General features: G+C 31.1%; 1 protein-coding gene across 9 annotated transcripts in view; it reads left to right on the top strand.

Annotated features, from left to right (window-relative positions):
- The window catches only part of LOC127729221 (FK506-binding protein 15-like), a 61,804-nt gene extending 51,785 nt beyond the window's left edge, over positions 1–10,019 (top strand). For 2 of the 9 annotated variants that reach the window (XM_052236934.1, XM_052236933.1), the window contains 8 exons: positions 386–538; positions 1,048–1,140; positions 1,849–2,034; positions 2,439–2,546; positions 3,244–3,475; positions 4,021–4,507; positions 6,768–6,879; positions 7,984–10,019. In XM_052236934.1, the coding sequence (XP_052092894.1) occupies positions 386–538; positions 1,048–1,140; positions 1,849–2,034; positions 2,439–2,546; positions 3,244–3,475; positions 4,021–4,507; positions 6,768–6,879; positions 7,984–8,061 (1,449 nt within the window). In that variant the 3' untranslated portion in view covers positions 8,062–10,019. The other 7 variants (XM_052236942.1, XM_052236941.1, XM_052236937.1 and 4 more) reach the window with 7 other exon arrangements.
- Positions 10,020–18,452: the final 8,433 nt, after the last annotated feature.

Raw genomic sequence — 18,452 nt, 5'->3', positions numbered from 1 at the left:
ACAGAAATTATTAATATAAATCATTATAAAATGGCTTTAAACAGAGAAATATTTTTATTTTTATGTTAGCTATTTTTATGGTGAGAGTCAGTCAGAAAATTAATGAATAAGATTCATTTAAGGTATTTCACATGAAAAATTTAAACCTTAAATAAAAACTGCCAGAAAGGGATATTTTCCAGAATTAAAATGTTGTAAAAAAATTGTTAATGTATAGCCATATTAACATAAAACATTACATTTGAAAAATTGATATTTCATTATTTTCTAAAAAGTTATCAAACAAATATATGTTTGTAGGCATAACATGACATCAAATTATAAACCCTATTGACTGGCTTCATGTAGAAAAAAAATAGATTTTTAATGCCTTCATTGAATCTAGGTTTCACAAGTGGAGGAAGAATTAAACACAGAATGGAAAGAAAAGTGTGATAAAATGATGACTGCTCAACAGGAAAAACACAAGAGAGCTCTTCAGGAAATAAGGCAAGAAAATGAAGAGCTTCAAACTAACGTTCAGCAACTTGAGAAAAAGGTATATGAAAAGTTGTGTATAAGAAATTTATATTGATTTAGTTAAGATGTTTATTAAATGTGAAAGATTTATTATTGCTTTGTTTCTAGTGGAAAATTTATTTTATTTTTATGCACATTCAGCATGTGCAGGACAGTTGAATTAATATGTTTATTAAGAATTCTCCATTGCATGTTTGTTAAAAGAATTATAGGTGGTCATACTAGCTTTTTTTTTTGTATTTAAAAATACATCACAGCAATATTAATGAAACTCTCACACATTTGAGATTATCTTTTTTTTTTACATCAAGAGAGGGGGATGAAGCAATTCAAATTATTCTGATTTTTACTTAACTAATAAATGAAGATGCTCAGCTGAGTCATTTAAGAGCATACATATGTGTCATTGAATGCAAAGAAAATTTGAAATGCTGTTAAAGCTAAGATTAGATTTTAAGATACAAAAGATTAAATCAACTTTAACTTTAAAGCTAAGACAATAGTTTTAATAAATTATCTATACTACAGATACAAGAGATAAAATCCTCATCAGGGGGTACAGAAAGTCAGATAACAGAATTACAAGAACAGATAGAAGAAATGACAGTTTGGAAAGATAAGGTACACGTTTTATGTCTATATTTATTATTATAATGATAATAGTAATAACATTGGCGGTACAAATTTTTCTGCACCAGATGTAATTTAGACAAAAAATGTCTCTTCAGTGATGCTCAAGGCCAAAATATTTGAAAATTCCAATCTTATTAAAAAGATTAAGAGCTTATAGACCAAAATAGACAAAAAGTATAGCCAAAGCCGGGTAAGGAATCAGAGTTTGCATTAGGGAGATATATTCCTTAATTTAAATGATACAGATGTAATTGCGTTTTAAACGAAATTCTGTCCACAGAATTTCAAGAAATCTCAATTTAAGGTGAAATAACTGTATTTTTTCACTGCTGTTGCCATATAGTCTATACATTTAAAGATCAATTTCACAAACTTTTAGTTTACTGTATCTCTTACAATATGCAATTGCAGTTCAAAGAGTTCTAAATGTGTGTAAAATTTCATGAAAGTCTGAAAAAAACTAATTATCACTCCATGAATTACCAGTAGTCAAGATAACTGACAGTCAACTTCATGTGTATCTTAGAGCATTACTGCACCCTGGAGAAAAAAACCTCAGATACTAAATTTTTCTTAAAGGAAGCTATTTCACATAAAACTTGCAAATACATTGTATTTAACTGCTGAAACTTTCAGGGAGACCCTGAAATTTTTTCGTTAGATACGATAGTGTTATAATTGTTTTACTGTTTTCAGTATGAAAATTTACGAAACCAAGCTACCGGTATGAAAGATAAATATGAAGATAGAATAAATGAACTGGAATCAGAAAGGGACCAAATGGAAGAGGAAAGAGATGATGCTTTAGAGCGTGCCCAGAAACAACAGGAAGTTAGAGTGCCATCTAGTGGTGACTCCTCTAGTCAATCAGTTGTTGGCGAGGTAAATAAAAAAAGAATGAAAATAGAGGTATCTTACTGTTTGGTGTCAACAGTGACATATAGCACACCTTATAGCAAGGTCAAGGATAACCTTACTGTTGTTGACAAAGGTAGAATTCTTCTTTATTCATCAAAAACAAGTAAACATTTTTTGAAGTTACATTTTAGATGAAAAACCAATAAATTACATTTAATAGTTCAGGAAATTTTCTGTTAAAACCTGCACCTAAACAACAGATATTTTACTGTCATATATGTTCTTGTCGATTTTAAGAGCTTTAAAGAGCTTGTTTTTGTATGTTATCATGTGTACCGACTCTAAAGAAAGCTAGCTGTATTGTATTGTATTGAATTGTACTGTAATACAGATTAAATTAAAAATTAAAAATTAAATATTTTGTACAGGTTAAGAAGATTATGAATACTGTATATCAGGAACTGAAGAATAAGTTTGATTCTGATGAAACATATACTGGTGGTGATGTCCTTGGTGCTATACTTAACTCTATAAAGGTCAGTCTTTATTTCATTGTAGCTAGAATTTTTTTCCTTCACTGTTTTCATTATTGTAGCCAGAGTTTTTTAAGTTCTTGGTTTTCATTAAGAATTAGTTAATAATGTGCTTGTACTTCAAACTCTTGAAGAACAAATTAAAACTCACAATATTTCAACCTTTTTCCGATCAAATAATTGTTGATCTGATTTATTATAACAATGACATACTGAACTGTATTTGATTTTCTATCTGATAAGGTAACAGCCCTCAAGAAGACATGTCAACTACCTGCCACTGACTCTAAGCCTATCAGTCTTACTCCAAAATCCTGCGTGTAAATCGGGAAGAAGCCAATCTTATAATTTTTAGTCTAACCCTGCTTAGAATCAAACCTTCAACCCCATGCATCAGAGACAACACTTTACCACAAGATTACAATGGTTGTAATGAGATTGAACAACAATTCCTGAACCCAATTCTTGTCAAGAAGTATCTCTTAGCTTTTTTTGTATCATGAGTAAGGGGATATGTTCTAATTTATACTACAATAGTGAAAGAAAAACAGTGATGGCTGATGGCAACCATTGAAAACCACCGAATAACACTGTGTAGTCATTTTGATTAAATTAAAACGGAAACATGAAACAGGTAATAATGATAAAAGTCATATTTTTGAAATAGACTACATTTATTTTTAAATCTATCTGTTTACAGTCCACAACATTAAAACTGGTCCAAAGTCAAAGTGCAACCCCTACACAGGAGGTACAGGAAGAGAGTGAAGAGGAGTCAGAAGATGAAGATGAAGAAGATGAGGATCAAGATGGGGATCAAGATGAGGGAGTTGAGGAGCAAGAGAAGAAAGTTGTAGATCAAGATGAGGAAGAAGAAGAATCAGACGAAGACGAGGAGGATGTAAAAGATAATGTAGAGGAAGAAAAGAATGGTATGATATGGATCTTAATGACAATTAGAAGATGTGATTTAATTGTCAAATTATATAGGAAACTACCAAAGCTCTCTAGGCTCTCTCAAATCAAATACTCCATTGCTGTGTAAAAAAAATGTCTACATCAATGAAAGGAAGATAGTTTACTGCATCCACACAGTTTATACATCTAATTGCTTTTTGTCTGCCATTAGTAGATATTATAGTCATTCCCGTAAACTTTAATGTAGCCTGATACAATGTCTGACACTCCAAATCAAAATTGATTGACATCAATAGGTTAAGTGTCACAGAGTTAAAGAATTCAAAATAGCAAAAAGATTCATTTTAGCTCCTAAAAACATAAAATTGACCTAAGCATTATTAAAAGGTATACACACATGATAATCTGATAGGCGCTTTTTAACTTTAACAATATTATTTTTAGGTTTAATTATTCAGTTTACCTGAACAAAGTTTGAAAGAAAGAAAAAACTTGGTATAGTGAAATGAGCTTCTTACTTTTATTGAAATTGTTACTGCATTGCTGATTTTATTTTCAGATGTTGGTAAACCAGCAGAATCAGAACTAATACAATCTGAAAATACAGAACTACCCAATCAGGAACCTCAAAATATACCTGAAGATTTACCAGAAGTATCCAATGAAATGGAAAATAATATTGAAAATGACCAATCAGCAGCCAGTGTTGTTGAAAATACTCAAGAAAATGTACCTGACGTCAATTCAGATAAAAATGTTGTTAAGGATGAACAAGAAAAGGAAAGTAACCATGGTGAAAATGAAATAATAAATGAAACTAATGAACAACCAACAGCAGATTCTAATACTGGACCTAACAAAACTGAAAATAGCAATGAAGATAAAAAGAACGTGGACAGTGATATTGGTTCTAAAGCAAAAGTAGACTTAAGTGATTTTGATATTCCTAAAATTGAGAAAAATAATAAACCTGTAGTACCTCCTGCTGCCTCTATGGAGCCTCCACCTATTTTTGATGAAGATACAACAGAACAGAACAATACAGAGTATGTTTTTATATTGAATTAATTGTTTCAAGTTTTGTCATCCTTTACAAAACAAGAAAATTATCTCCCCTTGTATTGAAAAAAAATAAAACCTAATTTTTACAAAAGCTTTGATTAAAATGATTTTTTTTTTTTTTATTACTTATAACATCATATAACTTTTTTTTCTTGGTTACAAGATCCCTATCGAGTACAATAATAAAAAAACATAAGACTATTTAGAAATAAACAAATTATTAAATGGCAAAATGTTTAATTTATTAAAAAGTTACTACAATTTACAATAATATCCATAGATGTCAATAATGATTGTTAATATTCTGTCATTGTTTACATTTCAGCTTCTTATTTGGAGATGATAATCATGTTGAAGATACATTAGGAATATCTTTTGTTTACATTTTTGTTTACATTTCAGCTCCTTACTTGGAGATGATAATCATATTGAAGATACATTAGGAATATCTTTTGTTTACATTTTTGTTTACATTTCAGCTCCTTATTTGGAGATGATAATCATATTGAAGATACTGATAATCATGTTGAAGATACATTAGGAATATCTTTTGTTTACATTTTTGTTTACATTTCAGCTCCTTACTTGGAGATGATAATCATATTGAAGATACATTAGGAATATCTTTTGTTTACATTTTTGTTTACATTTCAGCTCCTTATTTGGAGATGATAATCATATTGAAGATACATTAGGAATATCTTTTGTTTACATTTTTGTTTACATTTCAGCTCCTTATTTGGAGATGATAATCATATTGAAGATACTGATAATCATGTTGAAGATACATTAGGAATATCTTTTGTTTACATTTTTGTTTACATTTCAGCTCCTTACTTGGAGATGATAATCATATTGAAGATACATTAGGAATATCTTTTGTTTACATTTTTGTTTACATTTCAGCTCCTTATTTGGAGATGATAATCATATTGAAGATACATTAGGAATATCTTTTGTTAACATTTTTGTTTACATTTCAGCTCCTTACTTGGAGATGATAATCATATTGAAGATACATTAGGAATATCTTTTGTTTACATTTTTGTTTACATTTCAGCTTCTTACTTGGAGGTGATAATCATATTGAAGATACATTAGGAATATCTTTTGTTTTCATTTTTGTTTACATTTCAGCTCCTTATTTGGAGATGATAATCATATTGAAGATACATTAGGAATATCTTTTGTTTACATTTTAGCTCCTTACTTGGAGATGATAATCATATTGAAGATACATTAGGAATATCTTTTGTTTACATTTTTGTTTACATTTCAGCTTCTTACTTGGAGATGATAATCATATTGAAGATACATTAGGAATATCTTTTGTTTACATTTTTGTTTACATTTCAGCTCCTTATTTGGAGATGATAATCATATTGAAGATACATTAGGAATATCTTTTGTTTACATTTTTGTTTACATTTCAGCTTCTTACTTGGAGATGATAATCATATTGAAGATACATTAGGAATATCTTTTGTTTACATTTTTGTTTACATTTCAGCTCCTTATTTGGAGATGATAATCATATTGAAGATACATTAGGATTATCTTTTGTTTACATTTTTGTTTACATTTCAGCTCCTTACTTGGAGATGATAATCATGTGGAAGATACATTAGAAATATCGTTTGTTTACATTTTTGTTTACATTTCAGCTCCTTATTTGGAGATGATAATCATATTGAAGATACATTAGGAATATCTTTTGTTGACATTTTTGTTTACATTTCAGCTCCTTATTTGGAGATGATAATCATATTGAAGATACATTAGGAATATCTTTTGTTTACATTTTTGTTTACATTTCAGCTCCTTACTTTGAGATGATAATCATGTGGAAGATACATTAGGAATATCTTTTGTTTACATTTTTGTTTACATCTCAGCTCCTTATTTGGAGATGATAATCATGTTGAAGATACATTAGGAATATCTTTTGTTTACATTTTTGTTTACATTTCAGCTCCTTATTTGGAGATGATTATCATGTTGAAGATACATTAGGAATATCTTTTGTTTACATTTTTGTTTACATCTCAGCTCCTTATTTGGAGATGATCATCATGTTGAAGATACATTAGGAATATCTTTTGTTTACATTTCAGCTCCTTATTTGGAGATGATAATCATGTTGAAGATACATTATGAATATCTTTTGTTTACATTTCAGCTCCTTATTTGGAGATGATAATCTTGTTGAAGATACATTATGAATATCTTTTGTTTACATTTCAGCTCCTTATTTGGAGATGATAATCATGTTGAAGATACATTAGGAATATCTTTTAACAAGGATGAAACCAAAGATATAAAGAAAAAGTCATCAAAAGTCGATTTGTTAGATGACGTAAGTGTTTTATTAATTATCTTGATTAAAAATAGTTTTCTATGTTGTATATTGTTTACTGTTGTTTATCTTTTGGTCGTTTTACGTAATTTGTCATGGCGTTTTCATTTTGTTTTCCACTTATTAGTTTATATGTCCCTTTTGTATTTAATGCCTCTCTTTTAACATGGAATAATGCCAAGTGGTTTCAAGTCTCCTTGACTTTTGTTTATTATTAGTCCCCTACTGACGAAGTCAAAGGGGACTTTAGGTTTGCACTCCGTCTGTTTGTCTGTCCATCTGTCAATTTCGGCAAATCAGTTTACGCACTTTTATTATTCGTGCTTGAAGATATTGATTTGATATTTGGTGTATTGTTTTATCATGACAAGTTACAGATCAAGTTCAAATTTTGTTCAGGTCTGATGATTTTGTGCAGAGTTATGGTCCTTGGACAGAAAATTCACTCAAATAATCAGTTTTACGCACTTTTTTTCGTCATGTTTAAAGATATTTACTTGATATTTGTTATATAGTTTACACCATGACGAGTTATAGATCAAGTTAGCATTTTGTTCCAGTACAGTGAATTTTTAACCGGTAGGGGACTATGTATTGCCATGCAATACTCTCAGAATGCTTGTTAAACATACATAGCTAGTTTATGCATAGCCTAGGAAAACCCAGAGGGGTAACTAAATATTAAGGATAAGTTGAAAATGTAAGAAGGGATTTTTCTATAGCCCATGTTTAGTACAGAACATTACTGTACATTTTTTAACCTTTTAAACTTATTAAACAACTGAATCCATATGAATTATTTCAATTTTAAAATTGAGTAATAAATTGTTTCTATATAAAAATAAGGAGATGCGGTACGATTGCCAATGAGACAATTATTCACCATATTTCAAATGAAGTGGATGTTAGCAATTATAGGCCACTGAACGGCCTTCAACAATGAGAAACACCCTGAACATTTATATCATTAAACACCACATTGTTTGTTTATTATTACATCACCTTATTTATATTATATTTATTATTAATAGGATTTAAAACCACAGCCATTGTTTATGAATTCATCAAATAATTAACTTAGGATTATATTTATTTTTTTTACAGGATTTAAAACCGCAGCCTCCACCTCCATTGTTTGGTGATGATGATGACGACGATGATGATTTAGATTGGTTGAGTTAACACAAACTGTTGAGAACATAATCTTATGTGCCAAAACTGTGATAAAACATTCCACAAAGTGTTGTTATTGTTCAGAAAGCAAAATGCATTATTCAATAGAAAAGGGGGGTTGTAATTGTAGACTAAATGCCGCTAAAGACATGCTGCTTAAATGAATTTGTTTTTTTTTTCCTTTTAAATTGTGATATATGTCATGGTTGGTGAGAAAGTTTTATTAAAAATGGTAATGGTCAATTATTCCGTATAAATTTGAATTTGCAATCCTTTTATTTTCAAAGTAAATTTCTAAACCTTTTCAAAAAATTTTAAAAGAGGAAATTTGCGTGGTTCACTCAAAATGGATTAAGAATTCCATATGCAAAATATTTCAATGCGTAGGAATTTTTTGTAACAGGACCCCTATACCAAACTTCAGTGACCAGAGTCTTTCCTTCCCCACTGTGAATTGTTAATGTTTTTAATGCAAATTTTCATCATTTTTTAATTTATTCAATATATTTCAGTATAGAGTTCTCAAATTATTACTCATTTATTGAAATTTTGTCATTGAAGACAAAAGAATTAAGATTAACATGTAGTTAATTCTCCAACCCCAACCCCTCTGCCCTAAAGTTTAAAAATTAGTGCCCATTGATAAATTTTCAATATGTTATGTTTGAAATATAAATTATGTAAAATATTGCATTGTCAGTGCTCACACCTTTATAGTTCTTGGTTGACTGTTATCAGTTTATATGAAAGGTTTATAGTAACAATATCTTGATCCATTTCGGGAACCAGTGCCAATCAATAAAATTTAGGGAGGAATGGTCTTTGAAAACTGTGTGAAAAATTGTCCTGTAACTTATCTCATGCTATAAAAGAAGTCATTATGAACAAAAAAGTTGTCTTTCCATCTTTTTGATGGAAATACTGAGTGATGAGTGTATAGGATTTACAAATAGATTCATTGGCAAGTTTTCTTTTATGCTTGATTTTACTTTCTGTAAACGCTTAAATAAATTGTCTTTAATTGTCAGCAGCAGCTTTCTGAGATTTGAGATTAGTTTATATATCTGGAGTACGTTTACTCTAAGATGTATGTTTAACTAGCATATCATAGTACTAAATACTTTATTTTTCTTCTTTTTTTTCTAAATTCCATGATATTTAATATACAATAATCATTTATACCATATTCTTATTATAACAAATAATATAGAAAAAAATCTTCTGAAATAAAATTTCTTGACAGTTATTATACCCTTATTGCTGTGTACAATTATTGATTTGTAGTAAAGTGTTTCTGTAAATTCAGAAAGTTTTGCCTGCATTTATAATTGCGAATAAGGAAAGTTGAAATAAAATGATAGAGTAATTACTCCAATTTCAGGAAATGCTTCATTCAAATAATACTATCACATTTAAAATGTGAATTTTTATTTTTGAAAACCTATCCTGTAGTAATTTTGCAATAGTAAACACATTGCAAACATTAATTAATTTATAATATTTAAAGAAAAATAATTGCTACTGGATGAGAAATTTATGTTCCCATATAGTATAGTCATGTTGAATGTTCCATTTATGTCGACAAAATGTCAGGATTAAAATGATATAAATCTGGGCTTTTTGATGGTTGATGGATGATAGGGACATATTAAAAAGTTGGAGATGGAAGTGACACATAAAATGTATTGTAAAAAGTGAATTCTACAAAGGTTCAATTATTTAATCCCATTTGTACTAACAGTTTGCATAAAACTCCATTAATTATTGTAAAGATGATTTGTTAAATGTAGAATGATCTAAAGATTTTTCCCAAACTGAGAAATTAGTTTATCAGAAATTATCTCCCTTTATTACAAGTAACAGTGTTGGTGCTTTTGTTGTTTTATTGTTTAAATGAATACATGTCATACAAAATAATGTGCAATGTTATAAAGATTACAGAGTTAATAAATTATTTTATGAGAAAAGAGTTTTGTTGTGAATGTTACATGAAACTTTAGTAAAATACTTCCTTTTATTAAGCATGTGCAATGGATTGTTTTCTCTTGAGTAATAGATTGCAATGGATTGTTTCCCTTGAGTAATAGATTGCAATAGATTGTTTCCCTTGAGTAATAGATTGCAATGGATTGTTTCCCTTGAGTAATAGATTGCAATGGACTAGTACTGTATCCATTGAGTAATAGATTGCAATGGACTGTTTTCCTTGAGTAATAGATTGCAATGGACTGTTTCCCTTGAGTAATAGATTGCAATTGATTGTTTCCTTTGAGTAATAGATTGGAATGGATTGTTTCCCTTGAGTAATATATTGCAATTGATTGTATCCCTTGAGTAATAGATTGCAATGGATTATTTCCCTTGAGTAAAAGATTGCAATGGACTGTTTCCCTTGAGTAATAGATTGTAATGGACTGTTTCCCTTGAGTAATAAATTGCAATGGATTGTATCCCTTGAGTAATAGATTGCAATGGATTGTATCCCTTGAGTAATAGATTGCAATGGATTGTATCCCTGGAGTAATAGATTGCAATGGATTGTTTCCCTTGAGTAATAGATTGCAATGGACTGTATCGCTTGAGTAATAGATTGATATGGACTGTATCCCTTGAGTCAAAGTTCTCCTTAACTCAATTGGTAAAATTTTTGAACAAATAGGTCCAAGGTTTAATTCCCAGAGGTGATGATTTTGTAATTTTCTTGCCATTCTCGGCTGTTACACATGTTTCACAGTTATACATGTATAACATATGATAAAAATCATTTGGTGACCACCATGGCCATTATTGATAAAAGAACAGAGAGTGATAAAGTTTCAGAAGTATCAAGACTTACTGGTGGTGAAATAGTCATATGGTGTAAGAATGCTCACTGACTGACCAAAATGGACTTACTGGTGGTGAAATAGTCACATGTTGTTAGAACGCTCACTAACTGACCAAAATGGCTGTCACTTTACCATACACAAATATTGAGTTCTTGGCCTACAGTCATAAAACTTTACTCAGTACTTGGAGTACAAAATATGTGCTAGAAACGCCAAATTCATCATTTTGATTGGTTTAATTCTGAGTCTGAGTCTGAGTAGGATAATCGTACTCCAAATTTTCATAACTGCAGTCACTGGTACGGATTAAATTGAGAAAGGAAATGGGGAATGTGACAAAGAGACCACAACACGATCAAAAAAGCATGAAACAGCCCAAGGCCACCAATGGGTCTTCAACACAGCGAGAAAATCCCACACCTGGAGGAGGGCTTCAGCTGGTCCCTAAACAAAAATGCGTACTAGTAATGAGTAGTTCAGTGAAAATGGACGTCACACTAAACTCCGAAACATATAAATGAACTGAAATTAAAAAAACATACAAGACTAACAAAGGCCAGAGGCTCCTGACTTGGGACAGGCCCAAAAATGTGACGGGGTTAAACATGTTTTGTGAGATCTCAACCCTCCCCTATACCTCTAGCCATTGTAGAATAAACAAACACACAGCAAAATGCACAGTAAAACTCAGTTTAAAAGAAGTCCAATGTCAGAATAGGTAACAGAATAAACTAAGCAAAATGACAATGATACATAAATTAACAAAGGACTAATAGCAGTTACTGACATGCCAGCTAAGCATTTTTCACCAATTGCCTTAATGACTTGCAGAACAGTCACTTTTCATCTGTGGCTTAAAATTAAAAACTATGGGAAATCTTTTTAGTTCTTTCAATGGCAGACATGAAAGTGGTATTAAATGAGCATTGAATATTTTGGAATTCAGTTATCACTCAATCAGCTGATTGATTGATTAATTGATTGTTGGTTGTTTAACCAGAGGCATTTCAATCAGTTCAAGTCTATTATATAAGACAAATGAAGTGGATTGTTATTTAGAATAATCTGTCAGTTTGAACATGGTATGATGCTTGAATGTTATGGACAAAATATTATGCTGATAAAAGACCAGGAGAAATTGCAAACTTTCAGAACTACTACAATATAAAAATAAGAAGATGTGGTATGATTGCAAAAGAGACAACTCTCCACCAGAGACCAAATGACAAAGAAGTATACAACTATAGGTCACCATACAGCCCTCAACAATGAGCAAAACCCATACCACATAGCCATCTTTAAAAGGTCCCGAAATGACAAATGTAAAACAATTCAAATGTAAAAACTAACAGCCTGATTTAAGTACAAAAAATGAACCAAAACAAATATGACATACAGCAACAAACGACGATCACTGAATTACAAGCTCCTTACTTGGGACAGGCACATACAGAATAAGGCGGGGTTTAACTAGTTAATTGGTGCCAAACCTTCCCCCTAACCTGGGACAGTGGTGTAACAGTACAAACTAAAAACAAACTATAAAAATCAGTTGAAAAGGACTGAATTCATTAGATCGATACAAAGCAGAAAAACATCTAACAAAAACACAGACCTGACGTGGCAGGATATTTATACATCCCCACAACAAAAAAGACACTAAGTACAGATCTTAAAGTACTCACAGTTACTGACAGCTAGTTCAAAGCCAATGACAACTAATAAACTAGACAAAGTGAAGCCCCCGCAGTCCACTCTGAAGTAACTGTATTATAGCAAAGTCAATTTAGGACTTTCTTTGAGATATAATTGTGTCTGGGAGACACAAATGATGCCCACGCAGATGCAAAGTTTTATTTTAAAATACACAAAGTTGAGCATGGGAGTACATAGGTCTATGGTCCACTGTAGGAGGAATTATCCGGAAACGCTATGCACCTCTTATGCAAGTAAATACTAAAAAAAGTGATAAAGTTCAACTATCTCCCAAAAGAGCAAATATTAATAAAAATTAAAACCCTGACCACATGCACACCTTCAATATATGTACAAACAGCCAGCAAAGTGAAAACTTTCTAGCATTAAAACTGTAGGAGCAATTATCTGGAAACGCTTTATACCTCTAATGCAAGTAAATACTCCAAAAAAATTACAAAGTTCAACTATCTCCCAAAAGAGAAAATATAAATAAAAGTTAAAACCCTGACCACATGCACACCTCCAATATATGTACAAACAGCCAGCAAAGTGAAAATTTCCTAGCATTAAAACTGTAGGAGGAGTTATCTGGAAACGCTATGCACCTCTTATGCAAGAATATACTCCAAAAATGACAGAGTTCAACTATCTCCCAAAAGAGCAAATATCAATAAAAATCAAAACCCTGACCACATGCACACCTTCAATATATGTAAAAACAGCCAGCAAAGTGAAAACTTCCTAGCATTCAAACTGTAGGAGGAGTTATCTGGAATAACCATATACCCATGATGGAACGGAAAGACAGACGGAAGGCCAGACGGACCGACAGACTGACGGACAGGAGTAAAACAATATGCCCCCCCAACTTTCAGTTGCGGGGGCATAAAAAATCATGCATCTAAGACTACAATGTCAATGAGTACACATCCAACATTCAATGTCATTAACAGTTAGAGAAAACCATGACCTTGTGCAATGCCAAGATACAGGTATCAACAGATTGTAGAGCCATGAATGTGCATATGTATATAAACAGATTTACTATTAGTGATTGCTCACTAAGTATACACCCTCAATATTGAATAAATGTGGTGAAAATTTCATAAATGTGCATGACATTTTAAAGATGTAAGATTTCACCAACCAGGAAGTAGAACATTGAAAGAACTGAAAACGTGCCACACTATATGGCTTAAACTGATGAAGCATGGTGTCATACATAAACTCTACACTTATAGTTGCTGAGAAAATTGAAGTTATATGTTTACAGCATACAGGATGTAGAACATTGATGGAACTGCTATATACTAAACTGACACACTGAGTCAGATTTTTAATGTGCTAGTACACAAGGTAGACATGTCACTCTATCCAGACACATTATTCAGACTCCAAGCTGACCTTTCTTTGCTCTTACTCCTAAATGCTGCATGCTTAGCAGAGAAGCAAATTAGAATTTTCAAGTCTTTGGTTTGACCTGGCCAGGGATTGAACCCACAACCTAACACTCTAACAAACTACCTTTCACAAGGCCACCCAAGCAGTTCCAAGAAACTGGAATGCCTATTTCAAATCTAATCAAAACACACCAGGAATTTCAAAGAAAATCTGAAAAATGCGATCAAACTTGGATTCAAAATAAATCAAAGAAAATTATGATTTTGATCCCTTAAAGCCATTACAGATTATTTATTAAAATCAACCAGTCGAAAAAATATTGAATATTATTTCATCATGTTTAAATTTTTCATAACATTTTATAAAGTTGTATTGAACATTATCATTATACTTGATTTTTATACTAATGTATGCAATGTAGATGTTTGCATTTTTGTTTATGCTTTTTCTATGATGAGGGCCTGAGGGAAGATTAGTTATATAGCTAACTGTGTAACCCTCTTAAAATAAAGTATTGTTGGTGTTGTTGTTGTTATATACATGGAAACAATCATAATTACACAAAATCTGTTTTGAACTCCCATCATCTGTTTATGAAGAATTCCACTTAAAACAAGAGGCTCATGAGAGCCTGATATCGCTCACCTGTAATTTCAGTTTCAGGCATTTGGTACCATTAAAACGTTTAAACCCGCTGCATTTGTTTGCACCTGTCCTAAGTCAGGAATCTGATGTTCAGTAGTTGTCGTTTGTTGATGTGGTTCATAAGTGTTTCTCGTTTCTCGTTTTTTTTATAGATTAGACCGTTGGTTTTCCCGTTTGAATGGTTTTACACTAGTAATTTTTTGGGGCCCTTTATAGCTTACTGTTCGGTGTGAGCCAAGGCTCCGTGTTGAAGACCGTACTGTGACCTATAATGGTTTACTTTTATAAATTTTTACTTGGATGGAGAGTTGTCTCATTGGCACTCATACCATATCTTCTTATATCTATTTGACTTATTTGTAGATCTTACTTTGCTGAACAATTTTGTCATTTACACTTTCTCTCTTTCTTTAATAATATTAAAGATAATACATAACCCAAAACTGTAAAATTTCTTAAAAATTAACTATTTCTGGACAGTAACCCAACAATAAGTTGTCCTATTGGTCTGACGATTACTTGACACGTAGATCTAAACCTGTTTAACACTTTCACCTATGTCAGTTTTGCTCTTACAGCTTTAGTTTTTGAAATGAAAGCCAAAAACTTCATTTGCCCCCTATGTTCTATTTTTAGAAACTGCCGCCATGTTTTTGGATGGATCAAGTCCCAGAATACAATCTATAAAATAGATACACTAAGGAACATTAAATTTAAGTTTTTAAGTATTTGGCCAAGGATTTGTATAGTGTATTTCTATACAAATCCTTTATTTGGCCAAGTAATTTCAGAGAAGATTTTTGAAAAAGTTATTACTTTCACAAAAAATGTAAAAAAAAAAAAAAATTAAGGGCAATAACTCCTAAAGGGGTGAATTGACTATTTGTAGATCTTACTTAGCTGAACATTTATTGCCATTTATACTTTCTCTCTATCTATTATAATATTAAAGAAAATAACCAAAAACAGTAAAATTTAATAAAAATAAACTATTTCCAACAGTAACACAACAATGGGTTGTTGAACTTGTCTGAAAATTTCATAATAGATAGATCATGACCCATTTATCACTTTAACTCCTTTCACTTTTGCTCTAACTGCTGTAGTTTTTGAGATATAAGCCAAAAACTGCTTTTGTCCCCTATGTTCTATTTTTAGCCATGGCGGCCTTGTTTGTTGATGGATCAAAACTTCTTATACAATTTATAAACAAGAAACCCTAAGGAACATTCAGTAATAGTTTGGAAGTATTTGGCCCAGTATTTTCAGATATGAAGATTTTTGAAAAAGTTATAGACTTGCACGAAAAAATGTCAAAAATAAACATTTCAAGGGCAATAACTCCTTAAGGAGTCAATTGATTATTTTGATCATTTGACTTATTTGTAGATCCTACTTAGCTGAACATTTTTGGCATTTACACTTTCTCTCTATCTGTTATAATATTAAAGATAATAACCAAAAACAGTAAAATTTCATAAAAATAAACTATTTCGGACAGTAACCCTACAATGGGTGGTCCAATTGGTCTGAAAATTTCATAACAGATAGATCTTGACTTATTCATCACTTTAACTCGTGTCACTTTTGCTCTAACTGCTACAGTTTTTGAGATTAAAACCAAAAACTGCATTTGACCCCTATGTTATATTTTTAGCCATGGCAGATATGTTTGTTAATGGATCAAAACTTCGGATACAATTTATAAACCAGTTACCCTAAGGAACATTCAGTTAAAGTTTAGAAATATTAGGCCCAGTAGTTTCAGAGAAGAAGATTTTTAAATGTTAGCAAACATGATGAACAAATTGTGTAAAATTCTCTTTAAAGGGCAATAACTCCTTAAGGGGTCAATTGACAATTTTGGTCATATTAACTTGTTTGTAGATCTTACTTTGCTGAACATTTTTGCTGTCTACAGTTTATCCTTATCTTCAATAATATTCAAGATAATAACCAAACACTGCAAAATTTCCATTAAATTACCAATTTAGTGGCAGCAACCCAACAATGGGTTGTTTGGTTATCTGAAAATTTCAGGGCTGATAGATCTTGACCTATATAATAATCCCACCCCCCTATGTTCTATTTTCAGCAATGGTGCCCATGTTTGGTGATGGATCAAAACTCGGGATATAATTTATAAACTAGATACCCTAAGAAACATTCAGTTAAAGTTTGAAGGTATTTGGCCCAGTAGTTTCAGAGGAGAAGATTGTTGAAATAGTTTACGACGACAACAGACGTCGGCGCCGTACGCCAAGTGATGGCATAAGCTCACACGGTACTTCGGGCCAGGTGAGCTAAAAAACATAGAGCCGCCATACTGATATTTGTCTTGAAATCAGAAAAAAAAATCCTTACAAAATCAATCTAGCCCTGTCATTTAAGCCAATAACCCCTAAAAGAAGTCCTCTGATAATTTTGGTACAAATAGAAAGGTTTATTAAAATAAGGAGAAGTGGTATGTTTGACAATGAGACAACAATCCACCAGAGACCAAGTGACATGGATGTAAGAAAATTTATCACATATATCATAACTGTTTCTGTTCATCTCACTCATTGTGATGGAGCATCACATTATAAAATATAGAAATACCAGTGAAATATTTTTATTAAATTTTCTAAGTTTGACACAAAAAAAAGCATGTAGAAATCTGATGAGATTACAAAATGAGAAAAAAGGTAGCACCATTCTACATAAATGTACAAAAATATACTTTCATTAAGAATTATTGGTAAAGCAATAACATAACAACATTGTATCAAGTGAATACTTCAAAGGCTTCCTTCACCTTAACTCAGTCACTATTGAGAAAATATTTGGGTCAAGAAACAGTAATGAGGAGAAATTGTCTAAGAAAAACTTTTTGCAAGCATTTTCAAAAATATCATAGGGTCAAATAAATCTGAGGATTGATCCTTGTATTTTGAAGTAGTCACAGTTATAGGGATGCATAAGCATGCAGAATGATCTATAACAGGCTACAACAAAAACCTGATAAAAACTGTTCCATTAATAGCTACAAGATAGACATGAGCCAAAAACCGATATAAATAAAAGACATGTAATCTTAAATGTGAAAAAAGTGCAAAATATTGAAAGTAAATAATAAATAGTGTAAAACAAAAAAGTACATGCACTTGTAAAGTCCTAGTTACTGACCTACTGATACATGTATAAGAGAAATACATGTTTAATGCTATAGAGATAAGGTAGCACCTGTAAGATTTACACATATATAATATCTTGGATACCCTATCAGACTTCACATGCAAAACTCTTGTTCAAGTTTGCACAATTGTATACACATTTGATAATTCTTTATGTGTATGGAATTTTTGTAGGTATTTTAAAACATGTCTTTTTACCTTTTGGTTTCCAATTCAGCTTATTTAATGCCTTTCAAGTTCATATTCTTAGTCAAATTTTATACATGACAGTATTCCCAGTAATAAAATGTAAAAATATGATTATAAAAATCTTAGAATGTGCTTATAAAAAATTACATATACACAGTTTACAAAAAAAAAATCAACAATATTAACAACAAATACAAAATGGAATGGTAACAATTACACTGCAACTGCATTTCTCTGTGAATAAGGTCACATCAAACTTATTTGTACATTTTATGAACCTCTTTCACTCTACACAGTTGTGTGAGTATCTTTTTAAAAGTATCTTTTAATCTTTATTACATTTTTTTTCCTAATATAAAAATTCTGATGAATTAATTGTGTGAAAAATGAAGAGTGTAAAAAACCATGTGTCCCCATTCAAAAGCATTGATCTTAAAAACTAGAGGCTCTAAAGAGCCTGTGT

Source organism: Mytilus californianus, unplaced genomic scaffold (assembly GCF_021869535.1).
Source record: "Mytilus californianus isolate M0D057914Y unplaced genomic scaffold, xbMytCali1.0.p SCAF_2, whole genome shotgun sequence".
Lineage (NCBI taxonomy): Eukaryota > Metazoa > Mollusca > Bivalvia > Mytilida > Mytilidae > Mytilus > Mytilus californianus.
Note: the sequence above shows the minus strand (reverse complement) of the source record. Positions and strands in the feature narration are given on the sequence as shown.